We start from the raw sequence: 13,902 nt of genomic DNA, 5'->3' as shown, positions 1-13,902 counted from the left end.
GTAAAATAATAAGACATGGGTAACAAAGAAAGTGCAATAGCTGATAACAATGCTGGTTTCCATGACGATGGAAATACAACACTTACCATATCAGCGTCTGGAGTGTCAAAGACTAGAAAGCAAAAACACAAGGGTGCGCAACGACAAAAAGGTAAACGACAACCGCCCGAAGAGATAATGGTAGACCGAGACGGAACCGAACCACCGGTCCCTGTCACGGAAATCACTGTGCAAGGTGAGAATGACGGCACGCATTTTGCGAATGACGACATGCATCTTGAGCATGACGACACGCATCTTGAGCATGATGACAAGAGTGTTGTGGATGACGAAACGCATCTTGAGCATGATGGAACGCATGCTGCGGATGACGACACTCATCTTGAGAATGATGGTGGAACGCATGTTGCGGATGACGACACTCATATTGAGCGTGATGAAACATATGCTGCGGATGACGACACTCATATTGAGCATGATGGAGGAACGCCGCATGCTGCGGATGACGACACTCATCTTGAGAATGATGGAACGCATGTTGCAGATGACTACACTCATCTTGAGCATGATAGAACGCATGTTGCAAATGAGGTCACTTATCTTGAGCATGATGTAACGCATGTTGCAGATGACGACACTCGTCTTGAGCATGGAACGCATGTTGCAGATGACGAAACTCATCTTGAGCATGATGTAACGCATGTTGCGGATGACGACGCTCATCTGCAGCATGATAGAACGCATGTTGCGGATGACGACACTCATCTTGAGCATGATGTAACGCATGTTGCGGATGACGACGCTCATCTGCAGCATGATAGAACGCATGTTGCGGATGACGACACTCATTTTAAACATGGTGATACACACCTTAGTGATGACGACACTCATCTTCAGGTTCACAGCAATAAACTTATGGATGAAAAAACAGAACTTGAAGTTCATGCCACTGACTTTGAAAATAGCAAAACGCATCTTCAAAGTGACAAAACGCATCTTCCTTTCGTTGACAATCACTTCAAGAATGACGAAACACAGCTTGAGGATGACGTCACGCATCGGCATGCAGACATTCCACCTGCTCTTCCACCACCTCTTCTTCCACCTAAAAAGAAATCACGTATTCATTCTATTAAAACACATTATCCATTAACTTCTACTAAATGGCATGCCACTCATTCTAAACTAACTGAAGGTAAAACATAATTATTTTATTTATTGAAGATATTTGTTATTTTGTTCAATCTTTCTCAAAATTGAACCAATAGGCCTAATTTGAAAGTCATTTTTTCGCAGCCGATTCTCAGTAAGCCTGTGTGTACCATTTATTCAGTATCGTGAACATTACTTTGTGCACGGTGTACTAATAGACGCATGACTACAATTTCACTTGTGTGAATAAACCTTTGTCTAAAGCTTCGTTTCCACTTGGACGCAACACAATGAAACAAGCTTTAGCGGTGTCCTAATAATTTCATGACTATTAATACTACACTTTCACAAATAAATACATTTCAATTGATAACCAGGTAAAAATCACACTTAATTTTAATAAAGAAAATGAAATTGCTACATAATTTGAGAATTTATGACGATTTGAAATTTTAAAGAAAGTCTAATTTCACCAGATAAAAACATCATAATTATCTTATTTAAAAACTCTACAGTTAATATCATTTTTTGTTTGGATTGCGACCTTTAATAATTATCTTTAATACATTAATAAAACAATATCTTCCACTGAGAATCGTATTGGAAAAGGTAAGTATTCAAGCCTAAATGTAGAGGAACATATAGCATGCTTCATTAGCAGTTTGATCTCCAGACGAATATAATAATGAATTTATTTTTTCTTTTTATATATAATAATCGAAAAAAATATATTTTTTGTTACAGGTGAACGATTCAAGGCTCTGTATGATTATGAAGCAAGGACTGCAGATGATTTAACATTTAGAAAGGGTCACATACTAATTATTACTGACAAGGGGTAAGGAGTAGTATGTTTTTCTTTATATGACAATTTGTATAATACTAGAAATTACAAAGTGCTAGTGAGTGCTGCGAGCAAATTCATAGCATAACGTAGGTTTGATGACGCAGGACCGAATATCTATATAAGAACGCATCTCATTGGATAACAAAAGACCTTTCACGGAATATGCAGTAAGAACAATCGTCTTCCATTTTTCGTCTGTTTATTCCCGCTCTTTCTGCTTTGTTTTTAGTTTCCCATTTTTTCAAAATATATTGTAGGTAACAGATCTTCTATACATACATCTTATTTTTGAATGTTTGAAAATATTTAATACAAGAATGTATAGTCTGACATATTTATGTTGATTAAATAATCTTAAGTTTGTTTATGTTATGTACAGGGATCCAAACTGGTGGTTGGCGACTTCGTTGGAGACCAGCAGGGAAGGTTATGTACCAAGGAACTACATTGAGCCGGCGGATAAATTACAGTCTGAAGAGTAAGTAGGCTATCACTATGTTATACATTGAAGTGAAATATGACCAAAAAAAATCATTGATTTTTTAGCTGCCATGTTTATAGTAAAAGTATGCATATAACCAGTGTTAAGCTACAGTACGTTCATATTGAGGCCGGGTTTGGCACAGGTGGATTGAGAAGGAGAAAACGCATAGCTACGTTACGATTTAATCCAGACGCTGCGTACATCTTGTACAAAATTCGAAACTTAGTATATACGGTTCTGTTTTTAGTCATCCATTTCATGTTGTTTCATCCGTCCACCGGGCCGCAGTGTGAACGTAGCTTTACTTAGTAAAAGAAGTTATTTAATGTGTGGAATGCACTTTTTGTTTCGTATTGCAGTTGGTTCTTCGAAAGACTGATGAGAAAAGACGCCGAGAAACAGCTGCAACTTCCTGGAAACTGCAGAGGAACGTTCCTGGTTAGAGGAAGTGAAACTTGCCCAGGTAGCATGTCTCGTATTCGATTGAAACCACTATTCACACCACCAATTATATTGAAGGAGGGAGGTTCTGCACCCATTCATCGTGTTTTAAATAAGATACTTCCCGAGAGATTGCAATTTTGTGTTTCGAACATCTGTCCCTTTATAGTGTTGTCCGTAGTGTTAAAACATATACATTGATTGTTTCACGGGAAAGTTCCCCTTAATAGGAATGTCACAAAGGAAGAGTGGTTGTACTGTCTTTCCATCAATGTCATCCGCTTCATATTAACGTACATGCTGATGTTGGCCTACACATCGTAAGAATGGAAGTTAATAAGAAGGCTATTAAATCATAAGAACACTCCAATTTCAAAAATTCTCCAAATCACAAAATTAGCACGTTTCATTTAAATTAAGAAGTAACATAGCAAGTTCAGCTTTAACGGGGTCCACATTTTTTACAGGAGCATATTCCCTCTCCGTCCTCGACCATGACGACAGCCGTGGATTTAACGTCAAGCATTACAGAATCAGAGCTCTGGATAATGGAGGCTACTACATCAGTACAAGAGTCACGTTCAGGTCTTTACAGGAGCTCGTTAAACACTACCAAAGTAAGCGAGGTATTTAACACGAATTTGCAATCTTAACTTCCGTCAATTTTGTTGTCAAATTGAATTACTAATGAACTTTAATACATGTATTAGGTGCATTCGAAACGTGTATGCAAACCTGTGTCATAGCTCTGATTTCTTGACAATTTGGTAAAAAAAACCTTAGGCTATGAAGGAAGTTGAGACTGCAAAGACGTGTTCTAAGACTTTATAATTAAAAAGCAACTAACCGTAATAAGTACTAGTTTTCAACAGAACACCACAATGAAGGACACAATACGAAAAGAATGAAGTTATACTACTTAAATTATTACTTTTTATATTCAGAAATACCCACTATTGAAGTATGTTATGAATACGGTACACACTACTAACATTAATTAATCTTCTGATTTACTGTCTTATACATTATTATACCGTATTATACAGTTATTAAAATTCCATTCAATGTAGTCTATCTTAAAATTTAAGATAAGAAACAAAATTCTTTAGAAAGTTACAAAACGACAGGCAAATTGGCTGTATTGTAATGTTATGCCACCTCAGAATATCAGGACTGCACTGTGTATTCTTTAATTTATTATTTAAAATGTTTAATTATCAAAATGTTCTAGCTCATGCGGATGGTTTGGTGTGTCGCTTAGTTAGTCCATGTCCTCGCCAAAAGCCTGCAATGTTTGAGATTAGCAAAGACGTCTGGGAAATTCCAAGGAGTTCCATCAAGCTGGAACGAAAACTCGGAAATGGCCAATTTGGAGAAGTTTGGGAAGGTGAGTTTGTCTTTGTTGTTCGTTCCTCAAAATAAAGTTTAATATAAAATCAATAGTACACCAATTTCGAAATGTAATTAAGCCTATGTTATTGTAATTGAGGAAGTTTTATTTATTTTTTCTTTAACTGGAGAGGTAAGCAATTCAAAAGGAAAAATAGCTCTTCAATTTAGATTAGTAAAACTTCCAATACTAAAATTTAGACGAAGGAGTATACCAGAGCTGAACCTATTTGAATATAATAAATGTTAGGAATAAGAAATTAAACATATTGTTTGATACAATGATACCATTGTCGATAGTAATTGACATAGTCATTTGTATTTGATAGTCATTTGCATCATACAATTTTTTAAATGTATTATCACTAAGGTATATGGAACAATACGACAAAGGTGGCAGTAAAGACGTTGAAAGAAGGTGCTATGGACCCGGCTGCATTTTTGAGAGAAGCAAATATAATGAAACAGTTACGTCATCCGAAATTAGTATCTCTTCTTGCAGTTTGCTCAGATGGAGTAAGTTATATGCTTATATGTTCAAATAAATAGTTAATGGTGTTATGGAAAGTTTATGCCAATATTTCTATTTGAGTGGGCCAACGCCGTTAAAGAACTCAATGAATCTTTGAGAAGAGAGCGGGTTACGTTGATTCAGCTATCTTTCGCTTAGGGGAGATACAATAGTTGTATATGTCGTCCACACCTGTGCAACAATTCGGGCCAGTCACGCTGCAAAACACGCGCTATTCCTCCACTTAAGTGTATGATGTGTAAGAAGATTAATGGTATTTGAGAAAATTATTTATTATTATGTTATTTCTATTTTTATAAATATTTAAAATAAACCTTTGGAAAAGATGCAGTATGTGTTGATTTATTATTTCTGGTTTTTTTTAAGGAACCAATTTATATTGTAACAGAGCTGATGGTAAATGGTTGTTTACTTGACTACCTACATGAAGGCGAAGGAAAGAATCTACGAGAGCACGAATTAATAGATATTACTGCTCAGGTAAACCTAACTGTGTTTGAATAAACATTACCATCATCATCATTATTGCCATTATTCTTAGAAGCATATATGTTTCAATGAATCCAAAGGAGCAGGCATAGGAAATGAAGTTCCATTGCTCAAGTAGGCTAATTTTACCATTAAGACATTTCAATATTCTAAAATGATGTATGTACCTTCTACCTCTCACGCCTACATACGATAAGACCTTAAAAGTTAACCTCGTATCGGACCCAAGAGCTACATTAATTTAGCATCCTAACTATCCACGTCTCGTTCTTTCAAATTAGGTATCTGAAGGCATGGCCTACTTAGAATCACAGCACTTCGTTCACCGTGATCTTGCTGCTAGAAATGTACTTGTTGGTGAGCATCGAGTGTGTAAGGTTGCAGATTTTGGTCTTTCTCGACTTGTCGACACTGAATACATTGCAAGAGAAGGTATTATAATACATATACTAATATTTAATGTTTAGAAATAAGAAGGATGGTTAGGGTGACATTTATAGTGGTGATCAAGATGATTTGATGGTGAAAATGACATTGCGATGTTAAAGATCACCTTGATTATAATAGCGCAACGATGATTTGGATGGCGATGAGATGAACGATGAGATATTGCAGTGACGATGAAGGAAACGTAGAGAGAGACACATATTTGACTGGGGGTGACCAACCATGCGTGTGACGAGGAGGTGACTAACCATGCTTGTGACGATGAAGGGGACATAGAGAGCCGCATGTGTGACAAGGAGGTGATCATCTTTGCTGGTGACAATGAAAAAGACTTAAAGAACCACACGTGTGACGGGGAGGTGACCAACCATGCTGGTGACGATGAAGAGGACATAGAGAACCACACGTGTGACGAGGAGGTGACCAACCATACTGGTGACGATGAAGAGGACATAGAGAACCACACGTATGACGAGGAAGTGACCAACCTTACTGGTGACGATGAAGATGACATAGAGAACCACACGTGTGACGAGCAGGTGACCAACCATGCTGGTGACGATGCAGAAGACATAGAGAGCCACGCGTGTGACGAGGAAGTGACCAACCTTACTGGTGACGATGACGAAGACATAGAGAGCCACACGTGTGACGAGGAAGTGACCAACCATGCTGGTGACGATTAAGAGGACATAGAGAGCCGCATGTGTGACGAGGAGGTGACCAACCATGCTGGTGACGATGAAGAAGACATAGAGCTGAAAGCCGCATGTGTGACGAGGAGGTGACCAACCATACTGCTGACGATGACAAGGGGGTCATTATCTTTGGTGCTGAGGACGTAGAGAGATACATGTGTGACCAGGAGGTGACTAAGGATCACACATAATTTTTAATATATTTACAGAACTATTGTTTAAGGTTATACTTTATATTTTAGGTGCAAAGATGCCTATAAAATGGACGGCTCCAGAAGCTATTAACTTTGGTAAATTTACAATCAAATCCGACGTATGGTCATTCGGTATTCTTATTTACGAAGTCATCACAAAAGGACGTGTACCATATCCAGGTATAGTACTATTTCAAAGATTTTGACATTCCTAGCAATCTTAGCAAGTACGATAAAAACATAATAATATTACTGTATACCATGTAAAACGAACAAGCATTCTTTTAATATTTAAACTTCATGTAAATTCTAAATAAATACAAATACAATACACTAAATGTTGCCATGTCTTCACACATGACTATTTCAGGTATGGTAAATAGAGAGGTCCTAGAGCAAGTGTCACGTGGTTACCGAATGCTACAGCCACATGACTGCCCGGATGAACTATATGGTATAATGCGTCAGTGTTGGGACATCAACTCAGATAAGAGGCCTACGTTTGAATTTTTGTATTCTTTCTTGGATGATTTCTACCATGCTGCGGAAGCACAGTATCAATAATTTTTAAATTCTAAATAAATTTTATGCTGCGTCTCACCGAAAAGGGATTGGCCGCAGTGTTGCAACATATTTCCCTTCATTCATTTCAAAGAAAAGTTAATAGAGGTGACCTCTGAAGAGGGGGGTCTTAAATGAGGGGTTCTAACTGTCTGCCTAGCATGTCAGCAGGCTGGTAAATACATTAACGGTGTCGTTAAAAGTTCAAAGGCGCCCTCTAGAGTGCTAATGATAAAACAATTATAAAAGTTTGTTTAAAATAGGGGGCGCACTTTTATTTTTGCTGTGTATCAGAGTCGTCAACTTGTGAATGTTGTATTCATTTTTTACGCTATAGTTACTAATAATAGCAGGGGGACTATTCCCAATAGAAAAGATTAAGAATATCATGTAAATAAAATATTAATCTTTAAATATAATCGGAAAATGGATTGCTAAAAGTACGTTAAATCTTGTAGGTTATTATTATTCATAATAATAATTTATACCAATGTATATTAATTTCCAATGGATGTTTTTTATCAAAACACGTGATATTTTGAATTGTCGCATTGAATGCTACATAACGTTTGTAAATACCATATAAGGAATTATTTTATTCGTTAAAAAAATAATATAAACGATTAATTAAACATTGGTAGGTCTGTATATCAGAATAATAAAAAACAAGTGCTTTTTAAAATTATGTAAATACATGTATTATATATATTATACACATTCTTACAGACGAGTAACCGGGTTAAGAAGTTGTATTTTATTTGAATGAAAGAACACTAGTATTGGAAAAAGAATGACAGTTGTTCATTGAGATCATTAAAATATCGTTTAAAAAAGAGCAGGGTAATGTCTTGTATATTATGTTAGCTCAACATATTTTTAAAAGTAAACAAGTTCGACCCATTTATTTATATAAACTGGTTACTATGACATAATTTACATGCGTATGTTACCTCAACATATTGTTTAAAAAGGCGAAAAAAATTACCAAATTTTGACCCTTTTATTATTTTTACATAACTGGTTGCTATGACTATATAAGATGATACAAAGCGATATATGCACATATACACCAGATTATTGTATAATAATTGAATTAAAAAGAATCGATATTTTGAATTGGGCATTTCTCGAAAAATCCAAAAATGGCAAAAATTTCGCCCCTTTTCCCGACCTTTTTTTTAACCATAAATGGCGAAATTTTGACCCTTTTATTTTTCGACAAAGCTGGTTACTATGGCTCTATAAGATGATTCAAAGCAATATATGCACATATATACCCATATTATTGCATACTAATTGAATTTTAAAAAGTCGATATTTTGGGCATTTTTCGAAAAAATCCCTGTACTATAGTAGGCCTACAGGGATTTTTTTCCAAAAATGGCAAAATTTCGACCCTTTTATTTTTCGACAAAACTGGTTACTATGGCTCTATAAGATGATACAAAGCAATATATGCACATATATACCCATATTATTGCATAATAATTGAATTTTAAAAAGTCGATATTTTGGGCATTTTCCGAAAAAATCCCTGTACTATAGTACATGAATTTTTTTCCAAAAATGACAGAATTTCGACCCTTTTATTTTTCGACAAAACTGGTTACTATGGCTCGATAAGATGATTCAAAGCAATATGTGCACATATATACTCATATTATTGCATAATAATTGAATTTTAAAAAGTCGATATTTTGGGCATTTTCAGAAAAAATCCCTGTACTATAGTACAGGGATTTTTTCCAAAAATGGCGAAATTTCGACCCTTTTATTTTTCTACAAAACTGGTTAATATGGCTCTATAAGATGCTACAAAGCAATATATGCGCATATATACCCATATTATTGCATAATAAATGAATTTTAAAAAGTCGATGTTTTGGGCATTTTTCGATTAAATCCCTGTGCTATAGGCCTAGTACAGGGATTTTTTCCAAAAATGGCAAAATTTCGACCCTTTTATTTTTCGACAAAACTAGTTAATATGGCTCTATAAGATTCTATAAAGCAATAATTGCGCATATATACCCATATTATTGCATAATAATTGAATTTTAAAAAGGCGATATTTTGGGCATTTTCCAAAAAATAGCAAATTTTCGACCCTTTTATTTTTCGACAAAACTGGTTACTATGGCTCTATAAGATTCTATAAAGCAATATATGCACATATATACCCATATTATTGCATAATAATTGAATTTTAAAAAAGTCGATATTTTGGGCATTTTCCGAAAAAATCTCTATACTATAGTACAGGGATTTTTTCCAAAAATGGCAAAATTTCGACCCTTTTATTTTTCGACAAAACTGGTTACTATGGCTCTATAAGATGATACAAAGCAATATATGCACATATATACCCATATTATTGCATAATAATTGAATTTTAATAATTTGACATTTTGGGCATTTTTCAAAAAATGGCAAATTTTCGACCCTTTTATTTTTCGACAAAACTGGTTACTATGGCTCTATAAGATGATACAAAGCAATATATGCACATATATACCCATATTATTGCATAATAATTGAATTTTAAAAAAGTCGATATTTTGGGCATTTTCCGAAAAAATCTCTGTACTATAGTATAGGGATTTTTTCCAAAAATGGCAAAATTTTGACCCTTTTATTTTTCGACAAAACTGGTTAATATGGCTCTATAAGATGATACAAAGCAATATATGCACATATATACCCATATTATTGCATAATAATTGAACTTTAATAAGTCGAAATTTTGGGCATTTTTCGAAAAAATCCCTGTACTATAGTACAGGGATTTTTTCCAAAAATGGCAAAATTTCGACCCTTTTATTTTTCGACAAAACTGGTTACTATGGCTCTATAAGATGATACAAAGCAATATATGCACATATATACCCATATTATTGCATAATAATTGAATTTTATTAATTTGATATTTTGGGCATTTTTCGAAAAAATCCCTGTACTATAGTTCAGGAATTTTTTTCCAAAAATGGCAAAATTTCGACCCTTTTATTTTTCGACAAAACTGGTTACTATGGCTCTTTAAGATGATACAAAGCAATATATGCACATATATACCCATATTATTGCATAATAATTGAATTTTAAAAAGTCGATATTTTGGGCATTTTTCGAAAAAATCTCTGTACTATAGTACAGGGATTTTTTCCAAAAATGGCAAAATTTTGACCCTTTTATTTTTCGACAAAACTGGTTACTATGGCTCTATAAGATGATACAAAGCAATATATGCACATATATACCCATATTATTGCATAATAATTGAACTTTAATAAGTCGAAATTTTGGGCATTTTTCGAAAAAATCCCTGTACTATAGTACAGGGATTTTTTCCAAAAATGGCAAAATTTCGACCCTTTTATTTTTCGACAAAACTGGTTACTATGGCTCTATAAGATGATACAAAGCAATATATGCACATATATACCCATATTATTGCATAATAATTGAATTTTATTAATTTGATATTTTGGGCATTTTTCGAAAAAATCCCTGTACTATAGTTCAGGTATTTTTTTCCAAAAATGGCAAAATTTCGACCCTTTTATTTTTCGACAAAACTGGTTACTATGGCTCTTTAAGATGATACAAAGCAATATATGCACATATATACCCATATTATTGCATAATAATTGAATTTTAAAAAGTCGATATTTTGGGCATTTTTCGAAAAAATCCCTGTACTATAGTACAGGGATTTTTTTCCAACTATAGCAAATTTTCGACCCTTTTATTTTTCGACAAAACTGGTTACTATGGCTCTATAAGATGATACAAAGCAATATATGCACAAATGTACCCATATTATTGCATAATAATTGAATTTTAAAAAGTCGATATTTTGGGCATTTTTCGAAAAAATCCCTGTACTATAGTACAGGGATTTTTTCCAAAAATGGCAAAATTTCGACCCTTTTATTTTTCGACAAAACTGGTTACTATGGCCCTATAAGATGATTCAAAGCAATATATGCACATATATACCCATATTATTGCATAATAATTGAATTTTAAAAAGTCGATATTTTGGGCATTTTTCGAAAAAATCCCTGTACTTTGTAGTACAGTGATTTTTTTTCCAAAAATGGCAAAATTTCGACCCTTTTATTTTTCGACAAAAGTTTTCCTACACAGAATTCTGTGTAGGACACGTCTGATAAACTAAAATGTTGCTTTACCGCCCTCTATAGTAGACCTTTTTTATCCCCTCAATTAAGATTTTTATCATAGCGCCCGCTGGAAATGTTTTCATCATGAGAATAATAATACTGTACATCTATTTTTCATCATCAGCTATCATTGTCTAAACGCAAAATAAAAATTGAAAAGTGCTATAAATAAAAAAAGATAAAACTTGTTTCTAATAACCAAATGTATCGGATATTGCATCATGTTTAAAACCGCAAAGAATACCACGATTTATAGACGGACAACTTTCTCCTAGCCTACTGTACCGGATGTATGATGATGCAAATTAACTTAACTTTATGTGCATGACTCTCAGAGGATACACAGTTGATAAATTATAATACAGATGATATAATAGGCAGGCTGCTTCAGCGACATTCCTCACGTGTTCCTGTGTTGATTAGATAATCGTAGTTTGTCTTACTGCAATAAATTAAACGGAAGTGTTGGCTAATTAATCGCTGCCAAGTTTGAAATTACAGTCTCCCTTAACTTAACAGTTCTCAGTGGATCCATTACAAACTGTATTTTCCCAAACTCAAGAATTTCATTTTTTTTTTGCGGAGTCTTAATTGTTTTAAATATTAGCAGGCCTAATTTATAGCCTGCATTCGAGATTAGTACACACACACTGTCGAGTGTGATGATAAAATGTTTGGTTATGTTACATCTGTTTTATAGGACAGAACATCTACACATATTTCACTCTCTCCTGTGCATGTCTTGTTTTGCGATTTCGGCTACAAAAGCGCAATAAAATAGATAGGTCTATAATTGAAAAGACCAACTGTACGGTAACCCTTTGTGCTACACATCGTGAGCGAAGCAGTTTCCGTTTTTACGGAGGATGACTAATCCTAATGTTTAATAACATTAATTATTCACATCTATGTGATTCACCATTTTATTAATTTCAATTATAAATCGTGCACTGTAATTTCACCCGTTACTATGGTGATTAACCCTGAAACGAGCCAATAATATAAACAGAAGTTTCAGATCGGAAACAACGACACAGCAGACAAAGAACAGGGAAACGAACATAAATAAAACATGCAAAAATGGTTTATTATCCGCTTTTGTAATATGTTGTTTGAAGCTGCAAATTGTGAAAGGCTTGATATGGAGGTCTGGAGACGCTAATCGACTGCCATAACATCACGTTCTAAAATAATGACGATTCGATTTTTAACTTGATGAATGTGATGATGAAATAACAATTGCACATGGAAAATTACATCGAATGTCTGATATATTAGTCGAAAGGCATTTGAAACGCGACCAATTTAAATCGGGACCGAAATAATCGGTTACCACATTATGTTATTGAATTGAATCTAAACACAAGTTATATCGAAATAAAAGAAAGCAGACAATTGTCAATGTTTTGGTGTTAGCCTATCAAAACAAGTTAATCGTGCCAGTGGTATAATTTGGACCCACAGCATGCAATAATAATCAATCAAGCTATGACATCATCAATTAGCTACAGTACGCGTAATTACGTACGGTGAATCGCACAAATTATTTAGGGTTGATTGATACGACATTAGCAAATTACACAATCAGTTGACACATTAGAACTTAACTAACAAAGATGTTCTCTTCTTCAAGTTTCTTTGTTATCAACCAAACCTATGTTACCTCCAAATAAGGGCATACGGTGTATGTCACCCGCTTTGCGTTGCAAGATATTTTCGGGTATTCTTTCACCTCTCAATTCCTTTGTTTCTGTGTTCTCTCGTCACAGCATGAGTAGCTTGCTATGTCGCACTTTGTAATAATCGTCGCACTCTGTCAAAGTTTACATTCAAAATGGTAATCCTCTGGCCTTACTGTTGAATAGAAGATGATACATTACAGTTGCATTGGCATGAATAGAACACAACGAGAATGATTAATAGAAGCTTAAGGAGTTTAAAGATAATATCACCAAGAAAAACACAGGGATGTTCAGACGAGAATGTACATTGCTGAATGATGTCCCGGGTTGTTGATCTAATTTTATACCTCCATGGGTTGAATGTGGCCCAACCACAGACACACTTTACATGGGCCTATTGAATGATACAGCATTAATTCAAATCAATTCAGCGAAATGCATCAAATGAGATTTCAATATTTCATTTCAATATAGGCCTATACAAAATGTCATGATGTTTGGTTTCTGCTTTTAACATACCATTTGGTCTTTTCTTACTGCGATTACGAAAATATGGTGTATGTATACATGGGGTGGACGTTAGTGGTGGAGGTGGGTATAAAAGGGGAAAAATTATACGATACTGTTCAGTGGGTCTACTTTAATAATTTCGATTGTGATATTATTTTTAATAATAAAAAAACTGTGCAAAAATAATAATTACAGTTGAGTTACGGATTGTTTAGCGTGGTTAAATATTATTATTTCATGGAAGCATTTTTTTAATGAATGTGACACATGAACATCACATTCATGTAATTCA

The 13,902-nt window shown here is 34.4% G+C and overlaps 1 protein-coding gene across 4 annotated transcripts; it reads left to right on the top strand.

Annotated features, from left to right (window-relative positions):
- The first annotated feature begins 245 nt into the window (after window positions 1–245).
- On the top strand, window positions 246–8,069 carry LOC144853713 (tyrosine-protein kinase Yes-like). Of its 4 annotated transcripts, XR_013614410.1 has the most exons (12): window positions 246–1,195; window positions 1,897–1,990; window positions 2,379–2,477; window positions 2,843–2,949; window positions 3,392–3,541; window positions 4,156–4,311; window positions 4,684–4,829; window positions 5,212–5,325; window positions 5,616–5,766; window positions 6,722–6,853; window positions 7,044–7,342; window positions 7,374–8,069. XR_013614410.1 is itself a non-coding variant. In XM_078711499.1 (11 exons), exons 1-11 carry the CDS (start codon window positions 271–273, stop codon window positions 7,235–7,237), a joined length of 2,193 nt encoding a protein of 730 aa, XP_078567625.1. In that variant the 5' UTR covers window positions 246–270; the 3' UTR covers window positions 7,238–8,069. The 4 variants fall into 4 exon arrangements, 3 of the variants coding, with proteins under 3 accessions (XP_078567625.1, XP_078567624.1, XP_078567623.1); XM_078711499.1 differs by having other exon boundaries at window positions 246–1,120; window positions 7,044–8,069; XM_078711498.1 differs by having other exon boundaries at window positions 2,843–2,946; window positions 7,044–8,069.
- The last annotated feature ends 5,833 nt before the right edge of the window (window positions 8,070–13,902 follow it).

The sequence above is a fragment of the Antedon bifida genome, chromosome 10, assembly GCF_963402885.1.
Source record: "Antedon bifida chromosome 10, ecAntBifi1.1, whole genome shotgun sequence".
Taxonomy (NCBI): Eukaryota; Metazoa; Echinodermata; class Crinoidea; order Comatulida; family Antedonidae; genus Antedon; species Antedon bifida.
Note: the sequence above shows the minus strand (reverse complement) of the source record. Positions and strands in the feature narration are given on the sequence as shown.

Bases quoted from the DNA above. Each gene is read 5' to 3' on its own strand.
- LOC144853713 (XM_078711497.1), top strand. From the start codon at position 271: ATGCATCTTGAGCATGACGACACGCATCTTGAGCATGATGACAAGAGT. The intron at 1,991-2,378 runs GTAAGGAGTAGT...TGTTATGTACAG, and splicing joins CTAATTATTACTGACAAGGG to GGATCCAAACTGGTGGTTGG. The intron at 3,542-4,155 runs GTAAGCGAGGTA...AAAATGTTCTAG, and splicing joins GCTCGTTAAACACTACCAAA to CTCATGCGGATGGTTTGGTG.